The 17,461-nt window shown below is 41.5% G+C and overlaps 2 protein-coding genes across 16 annotated transcripts in view; one reads left to right on the top strand and one right to left on the bottom strand.

Annotated features, from left to right (window-relative positions):
- Positions 1-17,461, top strand: part of LOC139109532 (uncharacterized) — a 174,378-nt gene that overhangs the window by 98,158 nt on the left and 58,759 nt on the right. For 14 of the 15 annotated variants that reach the window (XM_070668643.1, XM_070668642.1, XM_070668654.1 and 11 more), the window contains 4 exons: positions 604-630; positions 1,772-1,943; positions 2,077-2,275; positions 2,512-2,707. In XM_070668643.1, coding sequence (XP_070524744.1) covers positions 604-630; positions 1,772-1,943; positions 2,077-2,275; positions 2,512-2,707 — 594 coding nt within the window. The remainder of the gene's footprint in view (positions 1-603; positions 631-1,771; positions 1,944-2,076; positions 2,276-2,511; positions 2,708-17,461) is intronic. The other variant, XM_070668645.1, reaches the window with a different exon arrangement.
- Positions 3,615-16,765, bottom strand: B6 (pentraxin-related protein b6). The gene is made up of 7 exons (XM_070668669.1): positions 16,467-16,765; positions 11,732-11,837; positions 9,660-9,874; positions 6,012-6,111; positions 5,611-5,825; positions 4,904-5,257; positions 3,615-4,315 (listed from the first exon to the last, which is right to left on the bottom strand). Exons 1-7 carry the CDS (start codon positions 16,719-16,721, stop codon positions 3,944-3,946), a joined length of 1,617 nt encoding a protein of 538 aa, XP_070524770.1. The 5' UTR covers positions 16,722-16,765; the 3' UTR covers positions 3,615-3,943.

Here is a 17,461-nt window from a genome sequence, read left to right as displayed (position 1 = left end):
TCGCCGCGTTTCGTTTAAGTACGAAAGAAAATACGGGAGGCACTTCGTAATTTGCATCTGACGCGTACCCACGTGCGTACCCTTTTTGAACTTTTTAACGCTAACTACATGATTACACGTCTCGCAAACTACGTGCAAATCGTAGGAAGCAGGATATTGACTTTTGGGCTAACTATAATTTACTGGTTTACGAGACATGATGACATTTCGCTGAAACTAACGATTCGATTATCGCGAACGCTTTAACCGCGCACCTCCGAAAACCGAAAAACGGTTCGCGGAACACGTTTCTATTACGAACAGGAAGCTGTTACCTATGGTACGTATCGGGCAGTATTTGCAGCCGCAATTTACGTTCGCGTTACACGATCGACCTGTCAACGAACGGCAGCTAAACTGCCAGTGGTCTCTTATTCGAAACAATCGTTTCCGGTCGATTGTTATCTGTTTCTTTATTAATTAATTTTTTAAAATCTTTCTTGCTCACTTTTTCTACCGTTTTCTTGCCCCTCATCTTTTTCTACCCCGCAACAAATTACACATCTAACTGGATTTTACTTTGTGTGTGTGTTTCCGTTTTTTCCTGCCGTGCTGCCGACACAGATGGGGACCAAGTCTCGCCAGAGAAAGGTAATTTTTGAATCTTTGTGTTTTTCACGCAAGATTGCCTGCGAATTTTTATTTTTTTTATTTCCTTCTCTCTTTTCCTATTTTTTTTTTATCGTTGAAATGCATGTCGGCATGCTGACACAATCTCTTTTTCTCTAAGTGGCATCTGAATCCTCGAGCTCACCGTGTGTCTAATTGATCTAAAATTCTTTTACAAATGTATTTACAGCGGCAGGTAATAATAAAAATTTCGAGTAATATAACCGAGTGACATCGTTAAATAAATTAAACTAAAATTAGATTATTTCTAAATGCGATTGATGATAAATGAGAAAACTTACATTAAAGTTTATGAGTAGCTAATTAATAATTAAGCGCTTTTATCAAAAGACGCATCGTTAAGTATAGTATCTATATATGCATAGAGATTCCGGAGGAACATCAATGATATCTAAGTAGGAAAGGTTGAGCGCTCGGCTGCGCGTCAAAATAATATTCAACTTATAAAATATTCATATTATAAGTCGTCAAAAATGTATTTATCTTTGAACGTTAGCGCGAACATAAACAAGTCGCGCGAACAAAAAACTAGCCGCGCGAAGTCGGTCGCGCGAACGGTGTCCCCCCCACTCCTCGTATTCCCAAAGTCGTTCGATTGTGCTCGCTAGTCGGTATCGTCGGTACAGTAGGCAGAGGGCACGTAACAAGGCAGGCAACAGCGGCGGCACGCAATGCGCACAATGGTTCTCTACGAATTTCTCACACGATTCTCTGCATTTAGCGATCACCGGGATCACAGGTTCGCATTATTCAATTGTACTTATTCGATCGACAACTCGCGAGCGTTCTTGATCGTCGCGAGTAAGTAAACGACCCCGCGGCGTACGTACGCCGCGGTGGAACGCGGAGTTTTAGCCTTTCTCGAATCGTCGCCATTTTCTCGAGCGAATGTGTTGCCGCGAACAGATAACGCAATCTCGAAGATGCTCGCTCGTGTTCGCTTGCTCGAGGAAGTCGTTAATATCGAACGGATTCCTTCTGTGCGGATATATCATTTGATTTCCTCGTTGATGCCACTGATTAGCGATGTATATTATAACAGATTGCTAATGTAAGTTACCTTTGAAGATTTTTAATTAAAGTTTTATTCGCGCACTTCCAGTCGCCTCTGCCGCGTGGCTACCCACCCCCGTCTTCGACGATGCTTTTCGATGATGACCCGGGCATCATGTCCGAGGTGGAAACCTCCAGCACGGGATTTCGGCGAGGGGGCAAGCAAAGGAGCAGCCTGCCCGTCGTACGAACGCCCAGCAAGACTTTGGAGCGACCACTAGGTATTTGCCATACATACAGAATTTATTTCCTTTTTAATTAAAATTTAATTAAAATCTTTTATGTACGCTTTACTCCGCTGTCTTCTTGAAACTTTGTTGATTATGCTAATAAATGCATTTTTATATCTTTTAGGATTGGTGTTCCTGCAATATAGAAATGAAACGAAAAGAGCATTGTTACCGAACGAGATCACCAGCATAGACACCGTCAAGGCCCTTTTCGTCAGAAGCTTTCCGAAACAGCTCACTATGGAATATCTGGATAGCCCTCACGTAAAAGTTTATATTCACGACAGCAACAAGGACATGTTTTACGAACTCGAAGATCTAAGGTAAGAGCTTTACATCGTCGTAATCTTTTTTTTTTAATAATAAGTTCTAATTTTTATAATTTAGAATAGTCTGTTAAATAAGTATTATTGTCATATAATATTTAAAATAGAGGAACTCTGCATATAATTGTTTAATTCAATTTACATGACAGTAATTATTATAACAACGATTTTTAATCAATAATTACTTATCGCTGCAACGTAATATTTATAAAGGTAATTATTCTGATGTTTAGATCGCACCTGAGAGACATCAGGGATCGCAGTGTCCTGAGACTTTTCGAGAGTGTCGACGGAGTGACGGGGATGCCGGGACCGTTAGGAGTGCCAGGAGGCGGCGGTGGTCTGCCTCCTCATTGGGAAGACCAGAGCTACTTCAGCGAGCCGGAATTCGACAGCGAATATCAGCATCAGCACATTCACAAGAGCAAGGTAAGTGTACATTAACGAGGCTTCAACTTTAGTTCTACGTTTTTCATCTCCTTCTTTGGAGACAAGGCCTGTTAGGTATTTCTTTTTTTTTTTTTTTTACTCAATTTTTTACGTGACACGGTATGCGTTACCGCGCGATATTACGCTTGAGAGACACCCCCCTTAACTTGTGCGAAGCACACTTATTAAATAATTGCAAGAAAGTGAGACAGAAAATTTTTTTTATTAATTATAAACGTAACGAATGAAATAGAGTTTGATGCGGTTTATAAAAATTTATTCGGCATACGTTCACATGTACACAAAATGCATATACATCACTAGAGCTAGAATCTTGAGCGACCGAGGCGTACGTTGCTAATCGATTAAGGCAGTTTCCGTCGTGCAATTAAGTTTCCCTTCGACTCGTCGAAGTCGATCGATCAGCACGCACCTTAAAACCGCGATGAGTATTCTGGTAAAAGCGATTGTCGTTATTCGTGATCAGTATCTTGAACTTACAATATAATACTGTTCGTACATATGTATAATAACGCCGACGTTTATTATTTTAGTGAGATTTTTCTCAATTAATTAAATTCTACTCTCGTAGATAGCGACGTTGATCGCATGCTTTTATTGAGACATATTTCGGTCATTTAAACAATAGCAGCAATGCATTTCTGCATAAATAAACTTATTCAAATTGTAATATTTAAAACAAAACCTCGTACTCGCCCCTAAAATACTCGTGGAAGCTTCAAACTTAATCGTCATACAGTTAATCGGGCAGATTACAAATAAATATGATCGGCGAGATGCTTTGTCAAGCGCAGGTTCTTTCATGGCAATATCATTCGCATCTCCGAATGTTCGTAACGTTTACGAAGATACAACAAATGTAAAAAAAATTATAAAAAAAAAAAAATTACTGAGCTACGTTATCGAGGCACGGAAAGAGAAAGATTAATGAGTAATGAAGAGATGAGAAATCGGAAGTACGTCTATCTCGGTAAAACGAATGACAAACATCTTCGCCCGTAACAACTAAAGATACTCGACGATCTAAAACATGGCGTAGGGATACCTGAAAACGTTTTGTTTTCGAGAGACCATCGGTCCCTCTCGTCGATCGTTATCGGAGATTTGCATCGTTATTCGGCACAATCGGGAATCTTCTCCGTGTTAATTCACGCGACAACCCGGAATGTCGCCTCGCGCGCATAATCCCGTCCGCGTTATCTGTCTCGTCGGTGATTAAAACGCTTTGCATGCCGGTACAGCCGGCATGTACAATGCGCCGGAATAGAGTTTCTTGGGCACTGATCTCCAGTCTATGATCAACGCCTTCCCGAACGGCTCCTCCGCGCATCCGTCGCAGATATCCATCACTTGTCTGACCTCGGCCTCGGCGGGCTCCCTCTCGTCCTCCTCTTCATTTGGTCCCTTCGCGAGCCCGAAACTCGTCAATCCCGTGAAATAATCGTTGTCTAAATCTTGAGATATAGAGAATCCGTCATCGAGAATCGATCCGTCGCCTAATTGCAGCAGTCCCCGTTTCTTTTTATTTTTCTCGGTCTCGCGCTTTTCCAGCTTCTTATCGTCCTCCGTTTTTGCCACGAAAGATACCTAAAAGTCACGAGAAATAAAAATATTTAATACGTAAAATTGCGAGGATTTCTTAAAAGAGATTCAGTAGTTTTGATTCAGGAAAATCAGTCGATCATGCGAAGCAAATAATAAAGAATTAAACAAGTTACGAGTGCTTTGAACCGAAGTTTACTGAAAAGTAAAAAAGTTACTCAGCGTAAAGCAGATCTTTTCGAAACGGTACAATGAAAAATCTCAAGATCCTCGCGTATGCAAGTCAAACGCATTCGCTCGGAGATTATTTCCACTCTGATTACTCATCTTTCAATTTTTCTAACGTTAAGTAGGTCGGAAACTGTCGGGAATTTCCAATGTAGCGTTCGTTGAGAAAAAGTTTCCACAGATTACTTCAAAATCGATAGCGGATGTTCGAAATATTAATATTAAATTAAAAATGAAATTCAGCGATCTTAAGTAATGACGATAAAATAAATTGTTAACACGGGGCGCGAGATCGAAGAAATAAATTAACAGACAAAAATCTTGAAAAATGTTTCCATTAGCGTGCTCACGCTTGAACGAGATTAGATACCGAAAAGTTTAATCTAAGACCTGATCGCGCCTCACCTTGTCGTCGCCAGCCGCTTTCGTGATTTTCTCGGTGTCCCTCTTCGCGATGGATCTTTTCGGCTCGGCCAGACTCGACGTCGCGGTCTCGCTTTTGATATCACGCTTCTTAGATTCGTTCTTCTCCCGCTTGAAAAGATTATGATAGAGATCGTCCACGAAGATCGACGACGGCCGCTGCGGCGCCGGATTACCGAATTGCGTTGCTAGTGCGGACGGCGGTGTCGTGAAAACGTCAAAGTTCAAGGGCGGGAGCGGTTGCGGGGGTGATTCCGGTACCGGCGGTAATGCCGGATGACGGATGGTCACGCCGTTTCGTATGATCTGAATCGGCGCCCCTGGATTGATCTTTACCTGGAACATCGCATGCATGAAACATTTTGTGCTAAATTGAGCGCGGCGAGGCATAAACGATAGTTTCGTACACACGATAGACTAGCGCAGCTGCGAACGCGTGGGTTTCAAGTGGAAGGTATTATAGATGTGTGAAAGGCGTCGCGCCGAAGCGTGTGAAATAAAAGAGAACGAAACAAAAACATTCGGCCGGATGTTTCTAACTTTTCCGATGCCTCTCGGATGGCTTTTAGACACACGCGTCTTGTTTCCCGGTGACGTTAATCAGGGAGCGGAAGGTAATTAGCTTGATGACACGGAAGCGCACACGCGGGCGCTCTCGGGTGTAACGAAGTGAGAAAACGTGATTGTACTTGTGTATTGATCTGTCCCCCGGTGAGGAAGGGATGCGGCGGCAAGGGAGGTCCGGTTACAGGCGCTCGCGTGCTGGTCCTCGGTATGTTATTACTCGTGTCGTGTTCGTAATGATGAGCATGATGATGCTTGTGATCTTTGTGCGCCTTGCCCGCGGTCAGGGCAACGTTGTAGAGCTGCACCATCGTAAGTTCTCCCAAATAACCACCGGAGCCTGAAAGAAAACAGACGTTAGCGGGCACGTTGCGATGATAAATCACCGTGTAAGTTGTATTACTCGGTATACAATAATTAATCTAGTACTTCAGACGACAGGTTTCATTAACTATCGAATTCAACAAGTGTAAATTTTTTTTTTTTTTTTTTATTTGCAAATTATTAATTGTAAAAGTACTCTTACCTGGTGGCGCGCTATCACCCTCTAAGAAACCGCCACCCAGTTGCCGTTGTTCCTGGCCCGAAATCGCGATGCCGCCGCCTTTGATAACGTGCCCGACTAGCTGAAGTTAAGACGGGAACATAAATTTCTCTTGCACACTTGATAAACGTAAGATGTGGCTCTACAATCGTTCTTATACTCGCCGGATTGGGGGAAAATAAATGCAATTTGATTTAATACCGGCTTAATTGATCGTTTGAAGGAAACCCGAAATAAATTCAACGTTATAAGCCACCGATGCAAATAGAATGAAACCTCCGAATTGTGTGTCTCCCCGTGCGCGATATAACACAGTTGGATGGATTGCATGTCCGCAGCCGAGCGGCGTTATATGGAAATTTAAATTGGTTTCTGTCTTTTTTTATTTGAAAGTAACCTTGGTATCCTCGGATGAGAATATCGCGATATGGAATTCTATACCTTTCCATTTCCCGTTTATTCTATTTCGTCGCTATTCTTTCTCGTTTCGTTTTCTGTCCGGCGCAATCTAAATGCGGGACGCATCGTCGCCTTGACAGCTCTCGTGCTTTTTTAGAAAGGCCGGCGAAACGCGTCTCGCCCGTAATTACGAACCGCGTATCTCGATCCCGGCCGCAGCTGCAATTACGCGCGATAATTGTAACAATTTTATTAACATAATGGCGTGCGTTGGATAAAACGTTAACTTCTGCACTTCTAGAGTCGAACGACCGTTAATTCGGTTTATCACTGCACGTTTTACGCGATGGTAACGCATTTGCTAGACACTCAGGTGAATCTCCACACATTATACAAACGAAGCGACCGCGCAAAGTGTTACATTCAAAAACACGCGTTAAGTCGGCCAAATTGCGACGACACTCGCGAACGTGACTCGCATACGGAAAATACCGGAAGCCCGAGAAACTCTTGGCGCGCTTAACATAAACGATAATTAAGACAGTACGGAATCCTTATGTAACTGTGCCGTAATACCGTGCGAAGGGCTGCCTTCTCTCTCGTTGTCGGGTAGAACAATTACTTCTTAAGCTTGCGCTTAAAATGGCATTCTTCCGAGGAGTCTACGATGGTTGTATTATGTTAATATCTCACGGTATATTATACATGTCGACGAGATTATAGTTTCCGTAACGCGGACAAAATTGGTTAACGTTTGATTTTTTCGGTCGCGGCAATAATGCACGATTCATCGAGTGCAGTTACGTTTTTATGATTTATTTTGAAAAGGGAATATTTCGCGTTGATAACGGAGCTTCCCGGTCGTGACGCAGCGTATTATTTGCGTGCCGAGAGTAAGATTAGCGCGCTAGTATTCGTACGACAACACAGAAGTCGACAGGACGTGACTGTTGGTTACTTCGCGGTTACTCTTCGGTACGCGAATCATTCTCTTGAACGAGTAATTAGCGATCGTTCACCCGTGCGGCCAATTAACTCTCGCGATTAATAATGCTCGGTGAACGTTGGCGAGTCAAAGCCACGGCTACTTATCGCGTTATCTCACGCGATCCTTTCTTTTAAAGCGGGAATGAAATTCCGAACGGAGTTTCCTTGTAATTACGGACGCGGAGAACGCGGAGTAATAAATTGATCGTCGGATCAAGTACCACGATTAGCAGGAAATCGTAATATATCGGAGCTTAATAACGTTACATGATTCGTAAGCGCGGAACAAGCTCATCTTCGGAAGCTGCAATAAAAAGAAGGGAACGGCGTATCGTATTTTTATTATTCTCGCGTTGTTCGGTCATTGCTAAGTAATAAAATGCGCGTGTGTAAAGAAGAGTGCCATTTAAAGTGTCGCGCAATTATCGTACTCTAGTAATTAGCGCGATTGTAATTAACTATGCGAGTGAGTGTAACGAAGGAGCTTAAGGGGAGAAGGAAGTTTGGAAGGCACCGGTTGGCACTGGAACGGTGATGAGTCAAGGTAAACTTTATTATTTTATTTAATTGCAGAAGTATCGGAAAGAGTAGGCTGTCTGCGAAATAAATGAATTCCGTGGAAATTTTTCTGCTGGCTTTCGTATACCCAGATTCTTTTATAAACTCTTATAATAAGTTTAATAATTGTCCAGAATGTTAAATGTTTTAAAATACGTTACACGAGATATTTTACGAAACTTTTGCGCAGAACTTTTTGAAATTTTTATAAAATTTACACACTTTTCTAGTGCATTTATACGTCATGTGTCATTAAAATATAAAATTCGTTTATTATTTATTTTGAAAAATTAAATTTACCTCAAAATTTATTTTTGTAAAATGTTTGATAAAAATATTTTAACGAAATGAAGTACTATTAGATGAACTTTTTTTTTATTTTAACGAATTAATAAAAAATCTAATTAGTGTGTTGAGATGAACATACTCGTTTTAAATTTGTATCGTGTTTATTAGAGGAAAAAACAAAAAGTTTTATTTGAAAAAGAGAGAAAAAAAAAAAATTACGTAACTTTATAATAAAATAATAGTACACAAAATTTTTTTGTTTCGTAGTAGTATAGCTATGTATACGGTCAGAAGCGCGTTTTTTGGCCCGGAGTTATAGTCACTGCACAACACACATTAACGAAGGCACTTTTCAACGGTTAATTAATTTCACATCCGTTTCGTGCGCTCAATTTCATCGCCGTTGACATTCGCGCCGTGGGTTTACCGTGCACAATAATTAGCAACGCGTGATCACGAGCATGTTACACTTGCACTACATACATTTAACTTTCTAGATCAAATTTTGAATTGATTTTAGTTTTATTAGAGTATTTAAAATAAACTTTATGTATTTAATATTTATATATCATACTATACGCGCGATGAAATATAAGTCACAAGAGTAAAATAAAAATTAAAAAATTTAAAAAGTATGTGCTCCAATTAAAGCCGAATAATTATTAAGGATTGCGTGACTATTTTATGCGGACTATTTTATGCTGCGGAAGGACGACGAAAAGGCGAGTTTGCGACTAGCGGCGTTACGATTATAAAAGTTAATTCTAGAGACAGCCGGTGCAATCTTATTAGAATACCAAGGACAATGCGCCACAATTGCATTATCATTGTCGAGCTTGTTCGACCTGAATATCACCGCGACACGAGAAATGCAGTCCCAAGAGATCGCCGCGTTTCTTACACATTATCGGCGATTCTAACTTCGCTCGAGTTCCGAAATCGTTCGAGAGGGTTGGGCGCGCTCGTAACAAGTTCTTCGAATAAACGTAACAACCTCATTCGACGGTCCTGTCGAATTCGCTTAACGCAATCGGGTCCATGTCATTACAAGTTACAAGAGCACGTTCTCGGTAAATGAGAATCAAATAGCTTTCTCCCGGCGAGGCTAGAATTACGTATTTTCGACGAAAATCGCGAAGTTCTCAGCCGCGTATAAACATACATACGATGAATCGAGGGAATTTGGAAATAGCAACGGGACCAATGAAAGCAGGAACGATTTTAAGTTCGAGACGAAAGCTCTCTATTTGATTTCGGCTGCTTGTTAATATTAAATTTTACGAAATTTAATTACGTTCATTATACTTTCTGAGATATTTTACACATTTAGCTTTATCAATACTTATAGAATAGAATGTTAAAACCGTAAAAAAAAAAACAGTATGAAATTATACTTACCCTGTTATTGAACCCGCGACCTACACGTTCATCGTTGACCCAAATCTGCCATTCGCCGGTGCGACCATTCCAACTTGTACAGGAGTGGTACCACTTGTTAAGTCTCAGCGGATAATTCAATCTGTACAAGTTGTGGCCGTTGACGTTGAGCATGTAGTACGAACTCCTTGGTGTGTTCGCGACCCAGGCAAGGATCCCCCGCGGTTGGTCGCCGGCTGAAAGTCGAGGGTGTAAATTAGCCTGCTCGCGACGGAATGGAAAAAAGAAAGAGAGAGAGAGAGAGATACGGTTTTTTTTAAATCGCAAGAAGCGTGGACGTAACATTCCTATTAGGGACGGTAATTGTCGACAAACGCTGGCAGTCGCACACATAAACACGTAAAAGATTCTGACAGTTACAAGCGCGGGTTACGTTTCGTGTTTTTAAACCGGCTTTCACCCCAGAGCTCACGGGTGAAGAAATATAAAGTATCTCGAATTTGCGCCTGAAAGTAGATGTTTAATTTGACATTATATTAACGAGTGAACTTTTGTCGTTTTAAATATTTAATAATTACGATCAAAAATTTCAGTCTTAATATTTATATCTGATTATATATACGCGGTTGTAAAGAATCTATTATCAGAATTAGGAATTAAATTATTCACTAGATTTCTATTGATTTCAATCTATCTTTATCGCTCTTCTCTTCATGTAAGGGCTACGAAACTATTTGTCGAGGAATTTTTTAAAAGGCGCTTGCATTTCTCGCTGTAGTGTGATACATTTCCAGTATATCTATCGATTCTGGAAGCAAGAAGCGTTTTTAGACACATGCGAAGGCAGGGACTTATTGTTGGTGTATTTATGACACCGCGCATATCCGCCTATTGTCACGCACGCCTGCGCTCAGGGAAAAAAAAAAAAAAAGGAAAGAACGCCGTATGTATATGAGTGCAACTTTCTACCGGCACAAAAAACCACAAACCCGGCAGAACCTTTCTAAAATGCATATTGAAAATATAGCTGAACGTCATTGTTTGTACGCGAATAATGATGCATGCGGGCGTGAATTGATTCCGACAACGGTACATGCGGTATGACTTAAGTCAGTCACTAATTTACGAAAAGAAAAACCATCGCGTGGGAATTGATTATGCAATTCCGAGCACGTTCTGTTTAGCGTTCCCAACGCTCTAGAATTGTTTTGCCTTTGTTTAGCAAGTGTTAAACAGGTATGAGTAATGCTCGCAGGCGTTTCGAACATCGTTGGACCCAATGAAACGTAACTTCAGTAAGATCATGTAACGTTTAGAAATTATTTTTAATTTTTAATTGAATTTTTGCGGTGCTTATTTGTAGTTACCGCTAGTTAGTAAATAATATATAAATTACGAAATACTAGGTCAACGGTGAATTCATTCGCGTTATAAAATTTGTCGATCAAACACGCAACTCGTGCAGCAATTTAAGAAGCGTGAAATTTAGTCGAGAGTTACAGCGTGGTAACAAGTTTAAAAAAAAAAAAAAACTTGTTCTGCTATATTTTTTATATATTCAATATCAGATAAAACAAACTAGTAGCAAATTAGTTTCTTTTTTTGTAGCTTAAAATATATAAAGAAGTTTTCCAATTTTGATTAAATTTTAATTAATATTTATATAAATAATTTATATTAATTTGTTTTAAAATAACATTTGTGTATAAATAATATGGTTTCGAGTTAAATTCTGGGTGAATAAATTTAAAACTTATATTGACGAGCGAATTACGAAATATTGAAAAGTACAAGTTTAATTAAATTATGTTACTCGATATGCAAATAATCATATTCTGCGCGATATGCACGGCCGGTAATTTACTCTTAATTATTTCGTCGAAGAAACATTGATTCTAAATTACAATTATATCACTGACATAAAAAGTTTCCGTTGTATCGCTGTCATGTCGCGATGCTCGCGACACGGTTTACACGATAACGCGATACTTTCGGCGGTGCACGCAGGCGGACTTTCGCTTTCACGTTCGACATATCTCTCGGCGGTGATAAAAAGTGAAAGGAGAAAGAAACGCGTATTTCGGCACACTTACCTGCGTAAGAAAACAGGGGATGGTCGTTAGAATGATTGTGGAACTTCGTCCACATGCAGAGTGTGAACTCCTTCATGTCCGGCAGGTCTACTTTGTAATGGATGTACTGTAAGGCAGAAAGAGAAAGAGAGAGAAATAAAAATGTACGCGTGTACCGTACACATCGTTAGATTACATCGGTAGACAATCGGCACGGCCGACGTTGATTTCGCGCGCCTATCGCGATCCGAATTGTCAATGCACCCGGCGCGCGCGCGCGTGGTGAAGATTAATGCGCCCCCGTGCGATTTAATCTCTGGAATGTGTGCTTTACCGCATGTGCGCATCACCCGCATTATCCCCGGCCTTACATTATTAATCGCGTCGGCATCGATTCCCGCGAATACCGCTTAAACGAATGTTAGATAAACGCGTCACGAACGAGCACGTTCCCGCGGGTGAGCTCGACGCAGACGTAATCGAACAATAGTGGCATACGAGAGCGGGGCTGTTGTCCGATTCGACGTGGATGATTGGAATCTAATGAGAATTCGAGGTGCGTCTTTGCGAGTGAATTGTCGTCGAATAAAGGCGCTTTGTTCCGGGAAAGAATGATCATCTTCTATCAAAATACAGACGCGATTGCATTAGTCTTTTTCTTTGGCGTAGAGCACATAAAGCTGCAATGGCCATCGAGCACGTTTAAATTGGTCGATTATATTGATTGTTGACGCAGTACACACCGATCGATTGAAATTTACGTATGAACAGTGCTCCGCGCTGGGACATACATCAAATACATTGATGAACAGCGCACATACTCCGTGCCTTAGGCAGAGAAATTGCTTCGTGCAGAATCACGGTATAATAACTGACAAGCAAATATCGTGTTTTAATTTATGACCGTTCCCGGTATGCGCGTAACAAATGCGAATAATGATTAATGATATAAGTATATGCATATATTTATTTTTTGGGAATATAAGACAAGAAAAAAAAGTACATATTGCAGAAAGTTGTAGGGAAAATGTATTTCGAGCTTTCATGTCTGTGCGCGACACTTATTCCATCAACTTCTTTTCGTTTTTGAAATGTCATAATTTCTGTCGTAATTTTTTGCAACTTTTCACGTAGTAATGTAAAATATATAAATTAAAATGTGTTTCGCGTTCTTTCCCCTAAAAATTTCGTGGCGAAATTATCGCGATTTAGACAGGAAATCCGCGTTTTGATTTTATTCTTAAGGAGTCAGATCGTGATTCTTTTTCATCGACCTTTTTTTTTCCCTCCCTCGAAATGCTGCTATTATTCACATCCTGCTTAAAGTGAAATGAGTACACACTCGCGGGAATGCGCGCTTTTTCGCCTGCGATTGCATGAATTTGCGGTTTAATCGATTACGCGTTATTGATGGCGAGAGAGTCGTAGAGCCGCTTCGTGCGCTCGTAGTTTTTCCTCGACTAGGAGAACTGGCGGGGTTTGCCCTCTACCTCCGCACAGAGAACGGATTCGGCCAAAAGCGGCCGCGGAATCACAACGGCCGCGATCGAGATTGTACGTCCGGTTCCTTTTACGGCTGTCAGCTCGCATGAAACTTGCTCGGGCGCGTTGTGGCAGACGCTATAGAAATACGCGCGTCACCGCGCATTACGCTCGCCGGCACTTGACAGGCAATGTTTCAGCCAGCCTCTAAGAGGCAACCGTAAATTTGATGGGCGAGATGAAATATTCAATCGCGCACTCTCGGCGATACTGCTCCGCTCAATTTCCCTACTGTTTGCGTTAGAGTGATTTGTACCTGTAATTCCCGTGACTTATCGGCATGTCGAATTATAACGTCGCGCAGATCGGTCTTGGCGTGCTTTTCCTTCAACAACTCGAGTTATTAACGTCCGAGAGAAAATACGTATAATATCGTGATTAATCGCGCATCACCGCTAGACGTCGTAATTAAGCGACGGGTCATATTGAGTCGTTCGAGCGAACGTTCCACCGTTAGCTTGCGAGTATAAAATTGCGAAAAGAATTCTTCGAACATAGATCACGCGTCACGATGCTTCAAAAATACTTCCGTAACGAGATTGATTTTATTTCGCTCCGTATTTCCCTGCTGCTTTCCGCGAAACGGATCGGCGCCCGATGTCGCGCTCTCGATTTTTTTCTCGGCGTGATTGATTCACGAAAATCGCGTTTTCACGAAATTAGCAGCTCGCGCTTAATATCTCGGCCGCTATTATCGACCGTCACGACAGGCGTCAGTACTGCCGTTAATTGTGACGGGGAACGAAGCTGATGAGCGATCGGGCGATAGGCATTCTGCCTCGAGGAAAATGATCGTGTATTAACGATCGTAGAAAGTCGCGCCGTGGCAGGTAAGACCCAGGCCTTTGTTCCGTTTGCCTTCGGATCCATTTACGATCCGCGATTTCGCGACAGTCTCCTTTCCCCTTGCACCTGCGACTGCAATTACGCCCGCCCGACGCCGAGCCTGGACGAGAGGATATCACCTCGAACAGTCCACCGAATACAATAAATACACTCGGCTCGCACTTTCCATCGCCGGTTTTTTATCGCCTCGTTCACAATCACGGATTATTCATCGCGAGATTATTCGAATGGAGATTCCGATCTCATTTTATACCTCGACACTTTTCTCATTTTCTAAAAGCATCATCTCTAGTATTTTTCGACCGTATTTCAAAAATGATGACGCACTGCGTTATATCGTAATATCAAATTTATTTTAATTCGGATTTCATTTATATGATATCTTTAAATCGCGTTATAAAAAAAAAACAATTTTTTTAATAAAACTTGCACACGTTAAATACTTTTTGTGCGCACAGATATTTAAAAAATTAATATATATTCAATACTTTTTAAAGGAATTAATTATATTATAATTAGTAATAATAAGTAGCGAATCAAGTTGCATTTTTAATTTATATAATTGCACGTTTCAACGTGACAACTGTCACAAGAACCGTTCACTTAGTTAGGAGCAGAAACGCGTGCAATCATATTGATGAAGGCCATAGATATTACCATTCTAAATAAACTGGAGTGGTCTAACTTCCTTTCTCCTTAAATCAATCGGCTATCATTCGTAACGTGAAAAAGATCTGAGCTATCAACGTGAACCGTTGTATCTTCATATATTTTACCGCGATAACTCGATCGAAATTTCCTTTTATCGTACCGCATTATATAATATATCTCGGCGTCAATCTGATGCTATCGCGACGTATCTCTTATATATGTGCAACGTATAATTTTACGTAGCTCGACAATTTATCTCCCGTCCGCTTCCTCGCAATCAGTGAGCCTAAAATTTTCCATCTTTACTTTCCTGGTTATTATAGAAATTTGTCCAGGAATATTGCCGCTGCCGCATCAGACGAGCAAGTAAATTCACTTTAGATGGCACGTAGACTTTCTCGTCGGCGAGCCGCGTCGAAAACGAAAAAGTAGAATCGCTCGCCATTTATTTCGCCTTTAACTAACCGTAGAGAAGAACTCACGACATCTGATCGCCGCGGGGTCCAGGAAGGGCCCGGTTTTAAGACGCTCGCAACCGAGACCTCGTCTCTTTTTTTTCGGATCACGTCGATAGATAATAATCCAGAACTCGTTTCGTCTCGCTGTGGCCCGAGGGAACCGTCCCCTTTCCTCGGGGTATGTTTTCTCTTACTTTCGTCGGTCGCGGAACGCGTGTCATTTCGTTTGCGCCGCGAATCTCCCGGCCGGTGCAATGCCAAGCTGCACTCTCTCGTGCGTGAAGTCCGCTTCGCGTAGCACGTGAACGACGGAATTCCGCATTACTCGCACGCGAGACGCGCCCGTTAAAGTTGCGTGAACCCTGGGTGCTGTTAACCTGTTCAACTCTCGTTAGGTAGAGAGGCAGAGCTGAATAAACGGAAAGCTAAGAATGAGGGAGAGAGTAAAGGAGTGAAAAGCGTGAAATACGATTCGCGAATTCCGCTCGCAGACGAGAAAATTGTTACGAATCGTTACATTTACTTAAATACGCTAAATTACTGTTGGTTTACGATTGCCAATAATCGCGAATTACAATGCAATTATTTTATCGATCGAACGTAACGATGGAATTGTATTATAATGAATTACATGACAGATGATGCTGACATTATACTGTAATTCTAGTAGATCCTGTTTCTGTAAATGCGTTATCAAATCGCGTACGTGTAGCACGAACTAATTTATATTAGGCAATAGCGATTACAATTCATCTCCAGATATTATATATGTACACGTGTGGATATACAATAATATCAATGAACGCGAAACTAGAACAAACATCGTGTCTCATTGGTCGGAAAGCAAACATTCTACGTGCATAGGCATGACGTTGTCCCTCGCGTTTACGATCATTCTCGTTTCACGCGTATTTGTCAGAGACGCGATTCGAAACGTTTTGCGTTTTATAACTTTTTACCTCTGGTCTATCAACACTGAATTTTACTTCAAGCATTAAAATTGCCAATCTAAACCGTAACGAATATACCTAGATAGAATGCCAATTAATACTTTCGTGCAATTCTTGTTTGATTAAACTTGCCCTGTTTTGCCTTCATTTTAAAGCCCCGATCGCTGATCGTTAGAATTTTTTTTTTTTTTATCGCACCTCGATTTGCTTATCGTTCATGTCCGCGAGCTCGATGAAAATGTATATAATACGGGTTTTTTTTTTTTTTTTTTGCAATAAAAAAATTTAACGTTGCGCCCGGCGGCTTACCTCGAAGTACAGCTGCTGGTTCATAACGACTTTGTAGAGGGAACACGTATCTTGACTGTTCGGTAACAATAGATGATGAGAGCTGTCGACGTCGTAGAGCGTCTGCGTAGGCGCGTTTCCGAAAATCGATGCATCTTGATGTAGTATGCCTGCGTCGGCATGGCTCGGGACGATCGGTCGCCAGGACGACGAGATCGCCTGTACCTCGCACAGGAATACGGCGAGAATAGCGCATGCAAACGGGATTGACGTCATCTTCGGGCGGCTCGTTTCTCTCGAGCTACCTGCAAGTTGAAGGATCGAATTTTTTATTAATTATTAATTTTTTTTTCTTCTCAACTTTCGCGATCTGTTTTGCGACTTAAAACAAGCCCGTCACGTTGAATTCTTCGTCGTCGAAACACGCGTATTTTCACTTTCCGTTCCGTTTATTTGAAAGTAAACGGTAGTGCAATGTCATTATATTCGCGAGTGCCGCGTATTATATAAAATACGTCGATTGCTTTTTCAGTAGGTATCCTTGTGCGTAACGAAACGAGCGGCGCTGTCAAATCCAGAGAAATAAAACGGGGATTTAGGGGGGAAATGGTTCCTCTTCCTGCTCATCTTTAAATAAATGTCTGCGTCATTGATTGATCCCCGCGGGAAAAATTTGTAGGTGAACTTATGTATGCGAATACGAGCCAGCGCGCGTTCGGCGAGCTTTTTCGCACGATTATTAATTATTAATCGGAAGGTTTGTAACTTGATATACCCGGATATGTCAGGTGCAGGGAACAGACGCGAGAGGAGTCACGTTAAATCGCGTTACGATCGAACGATATAAGTCCAGCGCGATCGTCCGCCACCGCCGTGCATAATATAATGCAGAAAAGAACGGCGCGCATACGCAACGGCATCATTTCGTTGCGAAATTTAATTCAGGTGAGCGTGACGAACGAATGAGTGTCGCTTAGGAACGCAGTAATCCCTTTTTCACACGGTAACATTTTCAT

The sequence above is a fragment of the Cardiocondyla obscurior genome, linkage group LG18 (genome assembly GCF_019399895.1).
Source record: "Cardiocondyla obscurior isolate alpha-2009 linkage group LG18, Cobs3.1, whole genome shotgun sequence".
NCBI lineage: Eukaryota > Metazoa > Arthropoda > Insecta > Hymenoptera > Formicidae > Cardiocondyla > Cardiocondyla obscurior.
Note: the sequence above shows the minus strand (reverse complement) of the source record. Positions and strands in the feature narration are given on the sequence as shown.